Below are 22,256 nucleotides of genomic sequence, written 5' to 3' on the forward strand. Positions count from 1 at the left end.
CACAGGAGAGTTAGAGTTAATCCGCTATGTGACTTCCGAGGGCGCTGCACCTCTTCCCCGGGCCCTGCGTGCCTGTCACCACCCAGCACCAAAGGGCTTTGCCTAGCTTACTGATTTGCTGCTGGTCTGGACCCCGTTCCTGGCACAGGGCCTGGAGCCCAGGCAGGCTGCTTTCATCCTCACCAGGGGCACTTCCTTGGGACCAAGTTGGGCCACCCTGTGGCTGCGCCTCCTCCCACTCACAGATTCCCAAGGGCCCCTCCATGGAAACTGGGCTTGTCCCAGGCCCGGCACAAGGACTCCTGGTGCAGAGTTCATGGGACCGGCGGTGGGTGCTTCGGGCGATGTCAGAGCAGCCCTGACACATCACGCAGCCTTCCTCCATCTCACTGAACCGCTGGTCCACTGCCAGCGGCGGGCTGGATGCTTTGGCCTTTACCAAGATGGCCGCGGCGCCAACTACCCTCCGGGGGGCCATCTTGGTAAAGGTAAGTGGTAGCAGAAGCCAGGCTCTTGCATGTTCCCGATGGCGCAGGGAGGCGGCGGTAGCGGGTCCTGCGAGCTCCCTGAGCTGTACGCGGCGGTCGGGTAGGTGATGGCTCCCAGGAGGGGGAGCCGGGCCGCCGGCGCCGCGCAGGCGCCACCATGGTGAGGAGCAGGGCGCTGTGGAGCTGCTGCCTGGAGCTCTTGGCGCTGCCTTCAGCGGCTGGTGGTTTGTCAGGTAGGAGGCAGCAGCCGCCGCGTAACTGCGCCTGCCGGGGAGTCGCGGCGCAGCCGGGGGAGAGGAGCCGCCGCCGCCGAGCCATGGAGGAGGAGGACGACGAGAGCGCCCAGCCGCAGCCCGAGCGGTGAGGAGAGCCCTGCCTGGGGTCTCGCTGTGCTGCGGGCCCCAGCTCAAGTGGGCGCAGCTGCTGGGAGAGGGGGCGTGGGGCCGACATTAGGGTAGGGAGGGATTGGTGGGGACTCGCCCCCCGGCTCTAGGGCTCCCTTCTGACACAAAGTACCCAGGGCAAACCCTGCGCTTTGAGAAAGGCAGCGAAGTGCATTAGATGGCCCGCCTCCCCTGCCCACCTTTCTGCCTCCCCTGCTCGCTGTAGTGTTTCAGGTCAGGCGCTTGCTCAAGCAGTGGGGGGAGAGTTTTTTAAAAACGGTCACCACGAAGCACTGACTGTCCGAGCTTGTGTCTCCCAGCAGCAGCAGTAGTTAGTCCAATAGGAGAGATTGCCTCCCCCACCTTCTCTAACTTTCCTGAACCACCTCTAGCGTGTGCCCTGCATAGACAGCATCTTGGCAGCTGCACAGAATCTTGGTCGGTCTCTCTGGCTACCCTGAAAGTTAAGAAATCAGGAGTAGGGGGCTTGCGGGAAGAAGGCAGAAGAGCCAGCGTATGGTGGTTTTTAGGGTTTTGTTGTTGTTGTTGTTTAAAAAAACCCGTTCAAAATAATTTATTCGTTCTTGCAGCTTGTGTGGGCGAACCTTGTACCACTGGAGTAGATGACGATGGGTGATGTATAGGATTTGCCGCTGTGTCAATGAGTAAATGAGTTGTTTCCTGCTGATGTCCAAAAAAAAAGTTAGAGATGTTTAAGACCTACTGAGTCACTTAAATCCATCTCCTTGCCAGAACATGGTTTACTACAATGTGTTTTCAAGTGCTTTGTCCGTTCTGGTTTTATATACGATTTTGCTGTCAGTTCTGTTTAGTACAGAAAGCCAGCTCCTTAAGAGAAACTGAAATGGATTGCATCTAAAAAAGATACTGCAGATTCTGTGTTAATGAAAAATCTTGATTAGACCACATACTAGTATGCCATTTTTTAAAAATTGGGACCAAGAGTCCTATCTATGGCTGGTGAATGAAATCCTGGAAGAGCAGGTCCTGTTTTCTCAGTTGCTATAGTTTTATTCTTCTTTTTCATTGACATGGTAATATGCTGCAGCGTCATTCAGGAAAACATGTTACATAATCTCCTAAAAACATTTTTATACCTCATAGTATTGTCATTTTATTCAACATTTTCGCTATTAAAAAGAAGCACTGTAAACAGAAACCTTTTTTTCTTTCTTTTGTAGAATTCAGATGTGAAGTAGAAAAATATCAATAAAGTGTCTTAATATAGTGTGTTTAACCAAATAATCTAGATGATCAGTAACTATCTCAAATACAGATTTAAGCAAAGTATTTGTCAAATGTGATTAACTGTATGTTACTAAACTCTTTTTAAACAATAGCAGGAAATAAGTTTTCATGTGATAACTTAAAATCAATGAAATGTGATTCCAATACATTACTTGTACTCTGCCCCTCAGCAAACAGAAAATCTATTTTTTTTTTAAAATGGGCTAGCAGACACAGCAGCACAGCCAAGAAAGTGCTCTCTGTTCATATGTTTTATTTTGTTCTAAACAAGACTGACTAATTTCATATTGGGCTAAGGCAATGACTGGCCTTTAGAGTCTTTTCCCTAATAGACTTCTGAGAGCTGTCTTAACTTTTTTGTCTAATAGATCATCAGTTAAGGGTAAAGTTTGGGGATTGATTTATTGAACAGATGAGATGCTCCGTAAAAAGTATTGTACCAGAAATGAGCCACAACTGAAATACCTGATATGCATATGTACTGAAATTTTCTGAAATCCAAACACCTGATATTAATCTTAGTGCCTGAAGGTGTAAAAGCCTAATTTGACTTTCCCTGGAATATAATCTCAGAACCACTGTCAGAGTATGAAAAGTGGAAGGGAAGGTCAGAGACATAAGAATGTAAGGAGGTGGGATGGAGTAGAACTGCAGAAAGGGAAATAATGGTTAAATCTGCTATGGGCTTTGTCTGATGGATTTCAACCTAGTTTAAATAAAGCAAAAGGCATGTACTGCAGATGAATAAGCAACAGCCTTCACAAAATTTCTGATATCCTAATACAACTGTTGGATATTGGTAGCTAGCTAGACTTTCTGGAATTGCCTAGAGAGAAATCTAGTGTTCTAGCACTTCTCCATACATAGTAAGCTAAGTGACTGAGCCTCCCAGAATCACTTTTAGATTCTTGCCCTTTCTGCAACTGGTTAGGAGATTGTTTTGGCTGGGATTAATAAACACCAGGTGCTGCAATAACAGTTAGTACCTTCATGCATAACACCTGCTGTAACTGTTTTCTATTTTGTTCTGGTCTTCTATAAAATCATTCTTGGTCTTGTGTTTTCATTATTTTGTTTTTGTTAACAAATGTTAGTGAGAAGCTCTGTAGTATGCTTAGAGTACCACTGAATTCTAGCAGGGTCCCAGTTCTAATCCCCACAGCTCACAGTATGGCCTTGGTAAATCTCTTGGCCCAGATCCACAAAGCTGTTTAGGCTCCTAACTTCCATTAGGAAATAGCTTTGTGGGTCTGGGTGCGTGTGCCTAAGTGTAGTTGCAGGCATTGGGCAAAAAGAAGAATTTCACTAAAAAACATATACTGCATTTGATCTGAATTTTCTTGGAAAAATAAATTACAGGAATAACAAGCGAATATTATTTACTGCTTATTTGTGTTACAGAAGCACATAAAATATGCCAGGTGCTCTACAAATATATAGGAAGGTATAGTCTTGGCCGTGAATAGCATATAATAAAATAAAAAGGACACAGCTACACAATAGAAATGGACTGACGCTACAGAGGCTACAGAAAGATTTGGATAAATCAAAAAAATAATAAGGTGAAGGGGTTATCCAGATAGATACAGTATTAGGACATGTGCCATCATTTCCCTGCCTAGAGAATAGGCTGATAGGGTACAGTACATTTAAGAAGTCACATAGTCTACTGTATTAAAGAATAATAGTAAGATGTTGGCATGAACATAAGAATGGCCATACTGGGTCAGACCAAAGGTCCATCCAGCCCAGTATCCTGTCTACTGACAGTGGCCAATGCCAGGTGCCCCGGAGGGAGTGAACCTAACAGGTAATGATCAAGTGATCTCTCTCCTGCCATCCATCTCCCCCCTCTGACAAACAGATGCTAGGAACACCATTCCTTACCCATCTTGGCTAATAGCCATTGATAGACTTAACCTCCCATGAATTTATCTAGTTCTCTTTTAAACTCTGTTATAGTCCTAGCCTTCACAACCTCCTCAGGCAAGGAGTTCCACAGGCTGACTGTGCACTGAGTGAAGAACTTCCTTTTATTTGTTTTAAACCTGCTTCCCATTAATTTCATTTGGTGGCCCCTAGTTCTTATATTATAAGAACAAGTAAATAACTTTTCCTTATTCACTTTCTCCACACTACTCATGATTTTATATCACCCCTTAGTCTCCTCTTTTCCAAGCTGAAAAGTCCTAGCCTCTTTAATCTCTCGTCATATGGGACCCGTTCCAAACCCCTAATCATTTTAGTTGCCCTTTTCTGAACCTTTTCTAATGCCAGTATATCTTTTTTGAGATGAGGGGACCACATCTGTATGCAGTATTCAAGATGGGTGTGTACTATGGATTTATATAAGGGAAATAAGATATTCTCCATCTTATTCTCTATCCCTTTTTTAATGATTCCTAGCATCCCATTTGCTTTTTTGACTGCCACCGCACACTGCGTGGACGTCTTCAGAGAACTATCCATGATGACTCCAAGATCTTTCTCCCGATTAGTTGTAGCTAATTAACCCCCATCATATTATATGTCTAGTTGGGGTTGTTTTTTCCAGTGTGCATTACTTTATATTTATCCACATTACATTTCATTTGCCATTTTGTTGTCCAATCCAATCACTTAGTTTTGTGAGATTTTTTGAAGTTCTTCATAGTCTCCTTTGTTCTTAACTAACTTGAGCAGTTTAGTATCATCTGCAAACTTTGCCACCTCACTGTTTACCCCTTTCATGTATGAAAAGATTTTTGTTATTAGGGGTAAATTATTATAGCTGGAGCTCGTAGCACCATCTATACTTAAAGTTACCTGACGCTTCCCTGTTTTCAGTTGCTTATGTCCCATGCTGGGGGTCTGAGTGTGTGTATGTGATTCAGCCTAAATGCTTCCGCCATTTCCAAGAATGAAATTAGGGAAAAATACATTGTTTGACGATGTGAAATAAATATTTGGTTTCGTTCGCCTTGGTGTTAGCGATGTGCCTTTGTTGTCCTGTGGAAGAAGTGCTACTCCTCCGCTCAGTGATGTTAACCAAATCATACTGAGGGTCCCACTGGAGTGTATGAAGAACAATCCTGATTTGGAGTGATTGACACAGTGAAAATGGCAGGTTTGGTTAGGAAGGGGCAATGGACTGTGGTGTTCCCAGTTCCAGTTGGTATCTTTCTTTTTGGGAGCAGAGGTATAGTTGTGCAGCATGTGAAATGACATTTCATGTCTACATTTCTTGGGGTTTTTTTTATCATTGTGACTTGTTTTAAATGTGATGCTCCTGTAAGGGAGAGATGGGAGAGCCTTATCTCTGCATTTACTGGCTTTTCACTGAGTTTCAGAAATTAAACTGTCAAGTTCAGGAAGAGTATGAGGAGTACAGAGCACTGTTGAGCATCTGCTAGTGTAACTCTCATGAAAAATTTGTATGTGATTTTTTGAATGGTTACACTGGAGAAAAGACAGCATAGTGAAACTAAAATGATAAAAGAAATGGATGGATTTCTTCTGGGGAGAAAGGCAAAATTGGTTGTACTTGGATGCAAATGTGATTAAGAGGTTATATGGTAGAAGTATGTAAAGTAGCTAATGTTTTTTATAAAATTAACTGTGACCTATTTGAGTTAGTTGGACAAACCAGAATTAGGGGACAGGTTTAAATTAAGAGAGAACAAGTCAGAAGAATTTAAGGAGGTATATTATAGAGAGAAGTGAAGAGGTGGAATTGGACTTCAAACTGAAGTGCTGGAGTCCACTAGATCTAAATATTAACGTATATAAGCAAAAATTGAGTGACAACATACATTTAATGAATTGAAGGAATATTAGCTATTCCCAGGCATAAAACTGACTGCTCTTACAAACTCTGATAGGTGGAGGGCTTTTTCTTCCTCTGATTATCTATGGGAGAGGTTTGCATGGTAGTGTGTTTGTCCTCTTTTGTCAAAAAAAGATTTTTTTTAAGGCATAAAAATATAAATTAGAGATGGCAATTGCAGAGTTAGACATAAAAGATCTGAAGTTAAACATAAATGGACTGCTTCTGCTCCTATATTGCTGTATAACGATACCTGTAGACCTAGGTTACAGCACCTTTCCAAGACACTGTTATATAACAATGTTTTCTGTTCACAGTGATAAGAAAAAAAGTTAGAATGTGGCAGAAAGCTGTATACTAACCTGGTTCATTTTATACTATAGATGGAGCCCTTAATTCCATTTCACCTGGGACAGAACCATTTATTTTCTAATCTCATTTAATTAACCTAAAAAGTTAATCGAGCAACCATTAATACAAACTGAGGTACCTTCAGTTATCTTAGTACCTTCATGGCACCCTGTAAATTCACAACCTTTTGTATTTATTTAGATTTTTAATTAGATAAAGCCTAATTAAGTAAAAGCTCTGGGCACCCTAACATCACATTATATATAATAATAATTAAATAAAAATAAAACCATGTGAGTTGGGTAATCAAATAATACAGGTAGGCATTTAATATATGTTTATGCACCATTAAAGTTTGACAGTTAAAAGTACCAAAATCTGCAGTCCTGGAAAGATTTATGTTTGTATTTAACTATATTCACCTGAGTAATTCTGTTGACTTCAGTGAGACTGCTCATATGCGTAAATCTCTGTAGGCCTGGGGTCAGAGTCAGGAAATTTAAAAATTCAGGGCCAGATCTTACCATTTGATCTGTATGGACCGACTTTTATGCTCGTATAGAGCACTATTGATTTTATTGGGACTCCATGCTGGTACAAGTGTTCATGTATGCGGATCCAGTTGCAGGTCGATTCCAACAGCAATGATAGCTTAGCTGGTCTATGTTGCTCATGTGTACTGTTTTCTATTTGTATTTTTCTGGTTAAGTGTAAATCATTAATAAAACATATAGCTTTAGTAAAACACATTAATCTACATATTTAGGACTGAACTTTGGCTTGGCTGCATCAGCGTGTAAAGGACCGTACTCCCGTGTGCAAGCTACACAGTGAGCATAAGGAAGCAGACTCAGGGAAGGGAACCAGAACTGCTGCACCCCCTCCTCTATGCGCTGGTGGGCAAGAGGGAACGGAATTGGTATAGCCTTGGCTCCACAACCCTCACCCCCAGCATGCCACCCAGCATAGCTGCACTGGGGGGAAGTATGCTGTGTTGGATCCTGCTCCTTTTTAAAGCAAGGGGGAGATCAGGAGGCAGATTGAGTCAGAATCACTATTCTGTAAAAGCGGCAAAGAGTCCTGTGGCACCTTATAGATTAACAGACGTATTGGAGCATAAGCTTTTCGTCGGATGCATATAGTGGAAATTTCCAGAGACAGGTATAAATATGCAAGCAAGAATCAGGCTAGGGATAACAAGGTTAGTTCAATTAGGGAGGATGAGGCCCTCTTCTAGCAGTTGAGGTGTGAACACCAAGGGAGGAGAAACTGCTTTTGTAGTTGGCTAGCTGTTCACAGTCTTTGTTTAACCCTGAGCTGATGGTGAATCAGCTATTCTGTCCTTTAGAATGGGTAGATCATAGTGACAATCTAGGTCTTCGGCAAAAAAATAGTAAAATACTCCATATGTGCAACGAGTTAATGTTGCTATAAGAACGTTAACTCAGAATTTCCTGACTTTTTGTGGCTTTTAAATGTTACTTTAGCATTCATTAATATTTTGTTTTTATTAAAAACAAAATGGTCAGAGCTTAATAATGTTAGCATTTAAATGGTCCCAGTTAGACATTAAAATTAATATACTTTAAGTTCCTAGTACAGTAACTTAATGTTCCCTGTACAGGATATAATAACAAAGAAAAGAGAAAATAGCTTCTGGCCAATATGTTTTCTGGTGCACATTTATTTTGATAATAAACGTCAGAAATTCACGTTATTCATATTAATGAAACAGATGTAGATGTAAACAATTTGTAGCCTCTTCCTTTGCATGTCTTAACGATGTATATTCAGTACTTATAAAATTTCCTGAAATCAACTCAGTTACTCCTGTTTTACAGTGTTCATAGTGGAACAACAATTATTTTAAAGTCAAAACACTATGTTTCCCGTCCACACTAGTAGGAAACCAGAATGATGTAAAATGTATGCTTCAAAGTATGACAGAAAATTGTGTGGTACGTTCTTCAGACATTGTGATACGGACATAAGGGCACCGTACACATTTTCTCACTAGTCACTAAAATATGAAATAGCGTGAGTAAATCATTTTGTAACATTTTTTTTCTCCCCTTCTGTGCAGTTTTAAAATGGAACAGTCCAACACACTAAAAGAATCCTTTGAAGACCGGTTAGTTCCACAGCTTGAGGCAAAATCATAAGGCTAGGAGTGTTCAGCCAATCTGCTGTTCTGATTGGTTTGAACAGCTTCAAGTGCTTTATAATGAAAGTTTACCTGTATTCATAATCATCTAATCTCAAACTATCCATTAGTTGCCCTAAGCAATTTCAGTGCTAAAGAACAATGAAAGAAAAGAACACTGTGAGTAAAATCTAGCTGGCAATGACTATCCATAGTTAAGACTGCAGGGGGCATTTCTTTCCACACCCTCTAATGTTTGCAAATAAATTCCTTTTCAGTTGAAAATTTTCATGCTTAGGCTCAGCCCAAAGGTATGTTTTTTGTTTTGTTTTTTTGTGTTTGTGGAATGCTTGAAGGAAAGCTGCTGAATTATATGTTTCCTGGCACAAAGGTGGTAGAACTCCCTCAGCTCGGATATTTGGAGCCCACTAGGGCAGTGGTAGTGGGGTAGAGAACAAGCAGGCCCCTTACTGGCTATTGTGTGCCATTTCTCTCAGTTTCTATGTAATGCCAGGTGCCCCAGAGGGAATGAATAGAACAGGTAATCATCAAGTGATCCATCCTCTATCGCCCATTCCCAGCTTCTGGCAAACAGAAGCTAGGGACAACATCCCTGCCCATCCTGGCTAATAGCCATTGGTGTACCTATCCTCCATGAACAAATCTAGTCCTTTTTTGAATCCTGTTATAGTCAAAAGTTTAAATTGGATTGGTGCATAAGATCTAGAGAACGGGAGCCCTGCTCTCAAATTAAATCTTTTGGGGCCCAACAAATTAATGCTCCACTCCTTCAGATGTTAGCATGTCCAGAGTAAGTGTGTGTGTGGTGGTGAGTTATACCTGTATGCAGTATGGTAGTGGATGGGAGGAGGTTTTTATCTACATGCAAGCGTTAGTAAGAGAGATTCCATGTTCTGTTGCCTGTATTCTCCTGACTGAAGTTAAAAGAAACGCTTTCACACTTGAAACTTTGTAATGTTTAAAATTGCATTTTTAAAGAGAAATACTGATGACAATGTGTATTTGTAATTTTTCACTTCTATATTTCTAAGGTCCACTTGTAAAAGGTGTGAGGTAAAATCCATTTTAAGATTTTACTGAGTACTTCACTGTTGTTTTCTTAAAAGTTAATGGTTAATTCCAACATGAAACTACACCGTGTGCATTTTCAGTTGTTTATCAGCTTTGAACTTGGCTTGCAAAATTGATCCAACACCTAATAGCTCAAAGACTAAATGTGAGGCCAAAATACACAGGTTCTCCAAACCATGCCCCTCCTGAGCCACAACCCCTCTTGTCTGGTAAGTCCCTTCCACCCCCCCTCCTACTGCTTTGGTCTGAAAACCTTGGTATATTGCTGGATGAACTGAGTCCCAAATGAATGCTGGGCCACCACAACATATTTATCAATTAATATTGCCCCTCTCTTCCCTCTGAGGATATGTCTACACTGGAATAAAAGACCCGAGGCACATCCGCAGCTGGCCAGGGGTCAGCTGAATCAGGTTTGCAGGGCTTGGGCTACGGGGCTAAATACTGCTGTATAGACGTTCAGGCTTCGGCTGAGATCCAGGCTCTGGGACCCTCTCTCCTCGCAGGGTCCCAGAGCTTGGACTGGAGCCTAAACCCAAATGTCCTACACAGCAGTTTTTCAGCCCTGCAGCCTGAACCTCAGTCAGCTGACCTGGGCCAGCTGTGGGTATTAGCCCTAGAATCCTCTCCTGGCAGAGTGTGAATGGGGCTCCTCCACACACACATTTCTCCGCTGGGTTGGTTGGGGACCGACCCCTCTCGAAAACTCCTCTCCAGTATTCCCTGCTCTAGGGATGAGGTTGGCAACTTCTCCAGGGCATTCCTCCATCTTAAGATGTCCTGGAGGCCAGGGCTCCCCTGTATAACAGCAGTGGCAGCTTTCTACTCTCTACACCCCGTGCAGTGTCAGAACTGGAGTTCTCTCTATAGACACAGGAAGACATCACTACATTGATTACGCTTGGTTTACAATGAATGTTTTCTTTGCAAGCATAAAGGCTAGGAACTTAATTTTTTAAAACAGAATCTTTACTTCTGCAGAAGCTATTGGCACTTGCCTGAGAGATTTCTGCTCACCTATGTGAGTGGATTTTTCAAACCCTGCTTCTAACGTATTTCTTTTCTAAAGAAGGCTTTTCATCAGACCTTAGCAAGGATCTAATTATAGGTCACTTTTCCACAAACTGATGATTAATTTTTTTATGATTAAATGCACCTGGCTATTAAAATATTTCTTAATTTAAAAAAGCCGTCCTGTTCTGTTTTAAATGTTCATAGCAGTCAAACAGTATTTGCATCCCTTTTGTGCTTTTGAAATATATCACGTTTGCCTACTGGCATAGTGGTTTTGGATGTAAGACAACTTGTGTGAGTAAAGCATCCAGCATTTGATTAATGATTTGCATATATAGGGGCAGATTCTTCACTTTTGTTTAAAAGGGTCAAGCATACAAGATTACCTGTGCAAGTCTACAATTGCAGGATGTCTACACAGGATTTTTTTTAAAGTCTCTTTATTGCTTCCCCACACACAGATAGGATTTAACAGAAGGCTGGTTGATTGCAACATCTAGCTCACTTATACATATTGACAGACAATCCAATGGCTTAAAATAATAATAGGGGGTTGTTTGGTGCTAGAAAATTAAAATTGCCCCCAAGGTGAGCTCTAGAGGATGGGAGGAAGTGTTGACTCATCCCTGATTGAGTACTTTGTAATAATCAAGATATAGATACCAAATCTCAGATTTAGAAGCTTTCTCGTTTAGAATACCAAGAACCTCTGTAGACAGACAACCTGCCAGGTTTTATTTTAAGCCAAAAGTTGAAGCATGCTGGATTTTTAAAAAATGTTCCTCTTTACCTTAAGAAAAAAAAATTAGCTTTTGTTTGCTGTACCCTAAGCAGTATCAAAACTTCTGTACAGAGCAAAATTGCTGCATTTCAGACACACTGCGTTGTACCCACTACATATTTCCAAGAGAAACATAAATTAAGAGGCAAGAGAGAGACTTTCAAGGAATACACAGTTCAGAGAATACTTGACTAGATTAACTGTTTCTAAATTCATAATTTTCTTTATGTATGTAAAAAGGTTAAGTATTCAGTCAGTTCTGGCTGACGAGGTCTGTACTCCCCTCAAATGCTCATGGAATGCTAATGAAAGCCATGTAGGTGCATCAGGTGGAAAACATATTGGCAGATGGATACCTGCAGTGCCTTAAATACCTTGGCACCCATTTTGTTGTCAGTACAACCATTCCCTCTTCCCTTACACTGATAATTTGTTTCAATATAAAAATTTCAGAGCAGGATCAAATGTGTATTTAAGCAAAAATCAAACTCACCCATTTGAGAGATGAATGTAATAGATAAATTAAAACTTTTAAAAATGCCTCAGACACTTTTGGAGCTCTTTTAACGTAAAATTACTTCATAGATTCCAAAGCCAGATGGGACCCTTACGATAATGTAGTCTTTCCGACTGTACAACACAGACCATAGGACTTCCCTGAATTAACTCCTGTTTGAATTAGAACGTATTATTTTTTTAAAAATCCAGGCTTGACTTAAAAATTTCCAATGATGGAGAATCCACTACAATCCTTAATAAATTGTTCTAATGGCTAATTATAATCACCTTTAAAAATTTGCTCTTTATTTCTAGTCTGAATTTGTCTAGCTTCAACTTTCACCCATGGCATCTTGTAATACCTTTGTTTGCTAGATTGAAGAGCCCTGTTATCAAATTTCTGTTCCCTTCGTAGGTACTTACAGACTGTGATCAAGTCATCCCTTAGCTTGTAGTAACAATGGTAGTATGTTGACTTTACAGTAGTTTATGTGGACCACAGTCATTATGTATTTGAATAAGAAAATTGAAATGGGTGGTTTATTGAAATGGTAACTGATTAATTTACTGGGATTAAGTACCTAAATTACTAGAATTTGATACTTTACCTTTGCATACAGTCTTTTAGCAATTTTTCAGATGTGGTTTTATGCTGTTTGTTTGCATGCTTTAATTAAAAAATGATATGTAATGAAAACTTCTGACTTGGCATGTAGTCCTCTGTGAGGAATTTTTTTAAAAAATGGTTATCCCTGAGTGCAAACACTAGCATGTATACTGCATAGTTCAGTACCTGGAAAGACATACTGTGTAACTGCATATATCTGCACACAACCCTTAATTCTCCTTTGTGCTCCCTTCATTCTTCTATATACCACAGTCCTGCATACTTTTCTAGAGTGGCGTGCATAGTTTCAGAATGCACACAATTTGTATTAAATGTTGTTTAATATACAAATGCATTTACTGGACTATGTGATTGTTAATTAGCAAATGTACAAACTGGGTGATCTCTCTAAAACCACAAGAAAATTAATGCAAAGAAACTTAATTTAATCCAACATTATGGTTGAGATTTTACACAGTTAAAAGCCAGTAGCAGTAACCCTGCCCTGCTGTGGATGTATGGAGATATTTCTGCTACCATATGGTGTTGTCTTTAATGCCTTAATAGTCTACGTCTGTGGAACATGGCAGAGTAATGATTGGTGCGGGAACCATCTGTGTATCTCCAACCCTTATCAGCTATGTTATCTGTTATGTCACAGGTAAACAATCTCAATAATTTTCAAATGGCTGTTCCTATAGCAGGAAAAGAGGAATCTACCTTTAAAGTCAGAGCTCCACCAATACATAAATTTTTGATGGGTTGTAGTAACATTACATTCCTTTTGTCTGTGTATAAAATCTCAGCTGTAATGGTACACTAACATAGATTTTTGTATTTAATTGTACAAGGGCAGAGTGAATTCTAGCCACTCGGTACTTGAAAATCATTTTGTCAAAGGAACAACACGTCTCTTAACTAATTTGACTAAAACCATGCTAAGTACAATGGAGAAATTTTTATTTTAAATTGCTTGTAAGTGAGTGGCCTTATTTAAAACCATCCTTTTGAAACTGATCCTTGAGCACACAAAGTTTGGAAATCAGTTAATGTACAAGTATATCTCTAATGGATACCTGAGGTCAAGCTTGATAATTGGGTGAAAAGTGTATGTAGTTCAGAATGTGTGGAGGACTTGTTCCATATCACTAAACAGCACAATTCCCAGCCCATGTGTAGGAATGGTTCTCGACTGTGATAAAAGGTATAGTAGCTCTGGAACTGTAAAGGGAAGTTTGCTGGATACTGGTACCTCTATTGTTACTTCTAGTCAGTACCAATCAATCTTAATTCATGAATGCTAAAATTCCCCCCACATTGTTTTGAAGTATCTAATCAAGACTTTAACCTATAAGAATGTTTCCAAACATATTGAAGACCAATACAAATGCCGTTTCCATCTGGCCATTTAATTTTTTTCTTGTTTGCATATCTCTCTTAACAGTGTTCCACTGATTCTAAACAATGTACAATGCTACTTGTCTGCCTCTGGTCACTTATTGTTTTTAATCATGTAAAGGTCTGAAATCTTTAGTACTTTTCTGTTTTAAATAACTGGACACCAAACCAACATTTGTCTTAACATTGGTTGAGGACTGAAAATGTAATTCAAAATAAGTGTATGACAGAGTTTCTTAAACTAAACCTGTTAAGCCACTCAGGGTATGTCTACACTATGAAATTAGGTTGATTTTAAAGAAGTCGATTTTTAGAAATCGATTTTATACAGTCGATTGTGTATGTCCCCACTAAGCGCATTAAGTCAGCAAAGTGCATCTTCACTATCGTGGCTAGCATCGACTCACGGAGCGGTGCACTGTGGGAAGTTATCCCACAGTTCCCGCAGTCTCCGCTGCCCATTGGAATTCTGGGTTAAGCTCCCAATGGCTGATGAGGCAAAAATATTGTCGCGGGTGGTTTTGGGTATATATCGTCAGTCTCCCCTCCCTCCCTCCATGAAAGCAACTGCAGACAATCATTTTGCTCCTTTTTTCCTGGTTACCCGTGCAGACGCCATAGCACAGCAAGCATGGAGCCCCTTCAGCTCACTCCCGCTGTTGCGAGCATTGTAAACACCTCGTGCATTATACTGCAGTATGTGCAGAACCTGGCTAAGAGACGGCAGCACAAGGACGATTGTGAGGAGGACATAGACACAGACATTCCTGAAAGCATGGGATGTGGCAATTGGGACATTATGGCGGCAGTGGGGCTGGTTGATACAGTGGAACGCCGATTCTGGGCCTGGCAAACAAGCACAGACTGGTGAGACTGCATAGTGTTGCTGGTATGGGATGATTCCCAGTGGCTGCAAAACTTTTGCATGCATAGGGCCACTTTCCTGGAACTCTGTGAGTTGCTTTCCCCCACCCTGAAGCACAGGAATACCAAGATGAGAGCTGCCCTGACGGTTGAGAAGCGAGTGGCTATTTTGGCACCGTATCACCTTGCCAACCAGTACATAAACCACAAGAGGTACTTCTTAATGGTGCTGCATGCACTGGTGGATCACAAGGGACGTTTCACCGACGTCAACGTGGGATGGCCGGGAAAGGTGCATGACACTGGCATCTTTAGGAACTCCAGGCTGTTTGAGCAGCTGCAAGAAGGGACTTACTTCCCAGACCAGAAAATTACTGTTGGGGATGTTGAAATGCCAATAGTTATCGTTGGAGACCAAGCTTACCCCTTGATCCCATGGCTCATGAAGCCATACACAGGCAGCCTGAACAGTAGTAAGGAGCAGTTCAACTATAGGCTGAGCAAGCGTAGAATGGTGGTGGAATGTGCCTTTGGACGTTTAAAAGTTCACTGGCGCTGTTTGCTGACTAGGTTCGACCTCAGCGCAACCAATATTTCCATTGTTATTACTGCTTTCTGTGTGCTCCATAATATCTCTGAGAATAAGGGGGAGATGATGTTGGTGGGGTGGGAGGTTGAGGCAAATCGCCTGGCTGCCAATTTTGAACAGCCAGACACCAGGGCGATTAGAAGAGCGCAGGTAGGTGCGCTGCGCATCAGAGAGGCTTTGAAAACCAGTTTCATGACTGCCCAGGCTGCGGTGTCACAGTTGTGTGTGTTTTTGTCCTTGATGCAAACCTGCCCCTTTGTTGATTTTAATTCCCTGTAAGCCAACCACCCTCCCCCCTTCGATCACAGCTGGCAAAGGAAATAAAGTCACTATTGTTTTGAAACCATGCATTCTTTCTTAATTAAAAAAAAAAAGGGAGATAACTGATAAGGTAGCCCGGGTGGGGTGGGGGAGGAGGGAAGGACAAGGGCACATTGCTTATTGTAGCCACACTACAAATCAAAACTGTTTGAATGACAGCCTTCTGTTGCTTGGGCCATCCTCCCCTCCCCGCGTTCTTGGGCGTCTGGGTGAGGACGATATGGAACTTGGGGAGGAGGGCAGGCGGTTGTACAGTGGATACAGTGGTGGTCTGTGCTGTTGTTGGCTTTCCTGCAGCTCCACCAGATGCCTGAGCATGTCCGTTTGCTCCCCCATTAGCCTCAGCATTGCATCCTGCCTCTTCTCATTGTACTCACTTAATGCTTTCCTGGACTCTGCCACTGAATGCCTCCATGCATTAAACTGTGCCCTATCAGTGTGGGAGGACTGAATGAGCTTGGAAAACATGTCATCACGAGTGCTTTTTTTTTTTCTCCTTTTAATCTGCGATAACCTCAGGGATGGAGATGATAGGGGGAGCATAGAAACATTTGTACCTGCAACGGGATACAAAGGGAGGGTAAAATTTAAGACGATACATTTCTGAGAACAAAAGGGAGACTCTTTCACAGTGAATCAAGCAATTCACAGCAGACAGCACATGTGCTTTAGGTACAAGGTCGTATTTTGCCTTTTATATTGACTGCCTGCCAGCATGGTGACACATCACACACGGCTGGGCAACAGAATTTGGTTTCCAGGCAGCCATGGTAAGCCAAAGGGTATGCGGATTTGGCTTCTAACGGCTTCATAGTATGTGGGAATGTTTTCAAACTGCAGTGTCCTCCTTTCCCATAGCAAGCAATGCTGGTTGGGTTTGCCATTTAAAAGGAGGGGCTGTGGTTTTCGGGTGCATGTGCAGCACATACCTCTCCCCACTCCTCCGCATGGCTATTTGGGATGATCCCTTCACCCCTCCCCCTACCGCGTGGCTATGGGATGATCCCTTTTAGCCAAGCGCAAACAACCCAGCATGACCGGAGTCCTTTTACTGTTCTCTTACAAAAATTCTCCTATTTCAACCAGGTGACCATGAATGATATCACTCTTCTGAGGCTAACACAGAAAGATAAAGACCAAATGTTGCTTGAATGTGACCAAAACCCAGGACCATTTGCTGCCATGCTTTGTGCTGCAATGATTCCAGACTACTTGCTACTGGCTTGGCGTGGTAAAGTGTCCTACCATGGAGGACAAAATAAGGCAGCCCTCCCCAGAAACCTTCTGCAAAGGCTTTCAGAGTACCTCCAGGAGAGCTTCATGGAGATGTCCATGGAGGATTCCTGCTCCATCCCCAGACACGTTAACAGACTTTTCCAGTAGCTGTACTGGCCGCAAATGCACCTCAAGTCTTCAGGGCAAATCAAACATTAAACACTATTGCTTTTAAACCCTGTACTGTAGTTACAAATGTGCACTCACCAAAGGTGCCTTCTCCGGCTTCAGGGTCGGGGATCCCGCCTTTGGAGGGTATTGGCTCCAGGGTGACGAAAAGGTCCTGGCTGCCGGGGAGAACGGATTCACCGCTTGCCTGCTGTGCATTCTCCTCCTGCTCCTCCTTCTCATCCACAAAATCCTCCTCTGTGTTGCGTGAGACTCTCCTCTTGCAGGTGTCCATGGACAATGGTGGGGTAGTGGTAGGGTCCCCCCCTAGAATGCCATGCAACTATTATAGAAGCAGCATGTATGGGGCTCTGACCCAGAGTGACTGTTTGCCTCCTTTGTCTTTGGTAGGCTTGCGTTAGCTCCTTGACATTCACATGGCACTGCTGTGTGTCCCTGTTGTTACTTCTGTCCATCATGCCCTGTGCAATTTTGTCATATATATTAGCATTTCTTCCTTTTGATCGGAGTTCGGCCTGCACAGATTCTTCTCCCCATACAGCAATCAGATCCAGTGTCTCCCTTTCGGTCCATGCTGGAGCTCGTTTGCAATTCTGGGGGGACTGCATGGTCACCTGTGCTGCTGAGCTTGCCATGCCATGCTTTTCCTGTGTACATGGCTAGTGCATCGGAGTTCAAAGTGCTGTCCAGAGCAGTCACATTGGAGCACTCTGGGATACCTCCTGGAGACCAATACCATCGAATTGTGTCCGCACTACCCCAAATTTGAGCCAGTACGGTCGATTTTAGTGCTACTTCCCTCGCTGGGGAGAAGTACAGAAGTCGATTTTAAGAGCCCTTTAGGTTGACAGAATGGGGTTGCTTGTGTAGATGCATTCATTATAAAATCGACCTCACACGGCTAAATTTGACCTAATTCTGTAGTAAGAAGAAAAGGAATACTTGTGGCACCTTAGAGACTAACAAATTTATTTGAGCCTAAGCTTTTGGATCCGATGAAGTGAGCTGTTGCTCACGAAAGCTTATGCTCATATAAATTTGTTAGTCTTTAAGATGCCACAAGTCCTTTTCTTTTTGCGGATACAGACTAACACGGCTGCTACTCTGAAACCTGTAACTCTGTAGTGTACACCAGGGCTCACTTATTACTTTGCATGGGTTTTCCCCCCACCTTGGAATCCTGTTGAGTTTGGATTGTTTTATCTAAATTCCTAAACTGTAGAGGATGCATGTTCAGCCTGACAATAGTGTGAATGCAGCATGGGTTAAGAGCTCTTGGCTCCCATATTCTAATTGCTGCTATGAAATGGACTTAAACTGTAGCTGTAGGGAAATTAATTTGTTTCTCCTGTTGCAAAATAAGGATATTTATTAACCTCACAGTGCTGCTGAAATTAAGCTACTGTTTGTAAAACACTTTGAAGATCTAAAATACTAAATGCTGCAAATAAAACATAAACATTGGACCTATTGTAGACTCCCAAGTCCAGGAACCAGCCTATTTAATGGACACCAGACTTCTGCAGCTCATCCCTGGGATGACAAGTTTCATGGGACTTGGATTGTCCTTCAGACATTTGACTTTATTTTAATTACAGGTATATCAGTTAAGCTTAATTGAATTTTCAGCCTACCTGTATTGTCTAAAATACAGCTAACTTGAGGCATCAGATACCTCTTGTGGTTCGTACATTTTATTCATATTATACAGAGATGCATTATTTGTTGATGTGTCTTTCAAACAGAAGTATCTTTATTGCTACATAATACTGCAGTTTTTATTACAGAACAAAGGTACGATGTCAGGTCATAAAATATTTCATAGTTCAAGAATCTCAAGGATGAGCTTGCTGGATCAAATTACATCAGGTGTTAAATGAACTTTAGGAGGAGTTTGGTACTCTTCCAAAATGATAAAGAGGGAGATGTTCTTTAATTTTATACCTAGTATGTCATAGGGCTGGGTTCTGAAGTTATGCATATCAGGAAGGAAGATTCTGCCTGAACTACACTACTTGCCAAGACATGTTTTTTAAGCTTTCTATGTAATTGTAACTGTTTTAAAAAGTAAAGTTGTATGGAAAAGTAAGTTTAATTGCAAAATGGAAAGGGCAGCTTTATTTTTGTGGTGGTGTGGAAAGCTTTCAATTTTATGAATGTTAATGTTAGTGAAAGAAAAGATTTATTAATTTAAAAAATATATTTTAGCTCTTCACCAAAAGACATGGATGAGAAGGCAGACGAAGAGCAACCTTTGACTGCATGTAACCAGTACCCTAAGGAGGCAGTAAGGAAACGACAAAATTCAAGTCGAGGTTCCAGAGGCAGTGACTCTTCTAGGACGTCCAGAAAAAGCTTCAGACTGGATTACCGATTAGAGGAAGATGTAACTAAATCAAAGAGAGATAAAGATGGAAAGTTTGTAAACCCTTGGACAACATGGAAATCTCCATCCTTGCCAAATATTTTGAAATGGGCCCTTGTGGAAAAAAATAACAGCAACATCCCATCTTCAAAGCAGGTAACTATTTGCATGTTTACTATTCCAAGATATAGGCCCTAATCCTGTGGGGCACTGAGAGCTCTCAATTCCTATCTTTAAAATAAGAGGATTTTAAAATGTCTTCTTAGGCCTCTTTTGGAGACTCTAGACCAGTGGTGGGCAACCTGCAGCCCACCAGGGTAGTCTGCTGGTGGGCTGCTAGACAGTTTGTTTACATTGACCGTCCGCAGGCATCGCCGCCTGCAGCTTCCAGTGGCCATGGTTCTCCGTTCCCGTCCAATGGCAGCTATGGAAAGTGGCGGCTAACACGTCCCTGTGCCCCGTGCCGCTTCCTGCAGCTCCCATTGGCCAGGAACGGCGAACCATGGCTACTGGGAGCTGTGGTGGCCGTGCCTGCAGACGATCAGTGTAAACATACTGTCTCGTGGCCTGCCAGCGGATTACCCTGATGGGCCGCATGCGGCCCGTGGGCCACAGGTTGCCCACCACTGCTCTTGACTGATTTTGGAGTCTCACCAGTGTCACTATTTTATCATATCTTTTAATTTTTTTTATTATTCTTTTCAAAAGCCATCCATTTCTACCTTTGTGAAATCTTTAATTTGGTGTGTTACGCCTATAAACTTGGAATAGATTAATCTAGCCAGTTCAGGTTATATGTTGAGAGAAACTTCAGGAAATACCAAAACACCATTTGTCTGAACTCGCATGGTTACAGGTTATTGCATGTTTCTCTTTCTTTCAATAGATATTGGACATGTCTACAATTTGTAGGATATCCACTACATTATTCAAGCTGGAGTTATTACTCATGGGACATTTAATTATAAAAATGTTACTGTATGATTTGAATGGCGGTGAAAACTTTATATAGCTATGGGATGGTATAAAACACCTACTAAATTGTAATGATAATTTCCTCTTTTTGCCAGCCACAATCCTTAGGTTAGATTCTCTCAGAGAGAGTAAGTTTTTGTACTGAGGCTAATTTGAGCCAACATTTATACTAAGACACTGTCAGATTATTGGGAAAAGACACTATTATTTATTTGTGTTGCATCAGTGCCTCTAGGTCTCAGTCAGTTTCAGGGCTTCATTGTGCTAGTACTGTATACAAACATAATGTAAAAAAAACCCCTAAAAATAAAAAAACTACAAACCCTCCCCCTGCCCTCCCACCCCCCCACCCCCCAACAAAAGAATGAAAATACAGTTCCTGCCACAAAGAGGACTGGATACTGGTCTTAAATGCCTCTGATTGGAGATGCACTTCTGAGCCAGTACAAGTTGCTAAAACTTTTCTGCTCCAGGAGGCAATCATAAGAGTTTATGCTTCACAGTCTGAAGCATGTGGCAGACTTTCATTGCTTGATCTATGAATGAACTGTGAAGACAGCTAATTGACAGCTCTTCTGATGAGAAAATAAGTCTGTATATCGCGTTTTTAGTGGTAGTGGCTCAGAGTTGTTTGATCTCAGAGGGGTAGGGAATCTATTTAAGGAACAGATTAAATCTGTAGACAGTTGGTCTGACAGCACTTTGGGCACTGTTCTCCAGGATTAATTAACCCATTTTAAATTTGCTAGTCCCACAACATCCAACATGCACGCCCAGGGCATTTGGCCAGTATGTGTGCGCCACGCTCCCTGCAAAGGCTCAAGCTGTTTCTTCTGGCTTGCCACATTATTTTATGCGGAGTTCACATCCTGGCTTGCACTGACACCTGGCTGCTCGAGGAAAACCCACTCAGACCAGGCTTCCAAGAAGATTTAGTCCTTCAGAGGCCTAGAAGGGCCAGGAAGGAGAAGACACTGACCAATCGGGAGCCAGCAGGCCAGTTTAAAAGGTTTCCCTGCTTCTTCTAAAGAGCTGTCTGGGGTGACACTTGGACAGAGCAGGAACTGGGTCACTGCTAGCCCAGATCCTTAGGACCAGGTCAGGGCTTTGGCCTCAAGCGCTACAACTAAGCACTTGCCTTTAAAGGCACAGCCAGTCAAATTCTGAGTTTTGTTATCCTTAGTTAACTTTTTAAAGACTGATGCCAAGTTCACAGCTTAGACCGCAGTGCTCTGAGTAGATGGCCACAACTTGTGGACTAAGGCAGGGAGCTCCCACAGCACCACACATGGCCCTGCAAGAGACGCTATGGAGAAACCCCACCTATGACAAAGAGGTGTATGTACTTAAAGGGTGACCACCAGCTTGTGAGTCTGGTTAATGACTGATGACATGGGTCAGTGCTTTGGGGGGTGTGTGTGTGTGTGTGTGTGTGCGCGTGCAACTGAGAGCTGTAATATTGTTTCATTTGAGCTGCAGGATCACTATTCCTGACTTAAGGGAAGGTCAAGAAGGAATTTATATTATGCCTGTTGCAGAGCTAACTGACCCAATTTGTACATTCCAACTCTGATTTCCTAGTTTGCACTTCAGATGGTGAAATAAGAACTAGCAGACAGTAGGAGAGTCACTAAAGTGAGTCAGAAGCAGCAAAGAGACAGATGAAGCATTATTATTTGGACTTCTCAGCTCCTGAGCCATTTCACTGCTTGCTTCACCATTGTCTGCATCACCTCTGAATTAAATCATAAAGTATTTCTGAGCCTACTTAAAATTAAAGCTGAGGGTTCCATGCTGCCCTTGACACTGCTCAGCTGTAGCGTGTCTTTAATACAAACCTACTGCTTCCTCTGCATTCTAGTTTGCAACCCCTTGATTTTAAGAACATGCTCAGTAGCTGACACCCTTA

The 22,256-nt window shown here is 42.0% G+C and overlaps 1 protein-coding gene across 2 annotated transcripts in view; it reads left to right on the forward strand.

Annotated features, from left to right (window-relative positions):
• The first annotated feature begins 256 nt into the window (after positions 1–256).
• NAPEPLD (N-acyl phosphatidylethanolamine phospholipase D) overlaps positions 257–22,256 on the forward strand; it is a 32,450-nt gene continuing 10,450 nt past the window's right edge. Inside the window, exons 1-2 of one of the 2 annotated variants that reach the window (XM_074942526.1) lie at positions 257–488; positions 19,216–19,528. In XM_074942526.1, the coding sequence (XP_074798627.1) occupies positions 19,232–19,528 (297 nt within the window). In that variant the 5' untranslated portion in view covers positions 257–488; positions 19,216–19,231. Of the gene's footprint in view, positions 489–514; positions 849–19,215; positions 19,529–22,256 lie in introns of those variants that run through there. The other variant, XM_074942525.1, reaches the window with a different exon arrangement.

The sequence above is a fragment of the Natator depressus genome, chromosome 1 (assembly GCF_965152275.1).
Source record: "Natator depressus isolate rNatDep1 chromosome 1, rNatDep2.hap1, whole genome shotgun sequence".
NCBI lineage: Eukaryota > Metazoa > Chordata > Testudines > Cheloniidae > Natator > Natator depressus.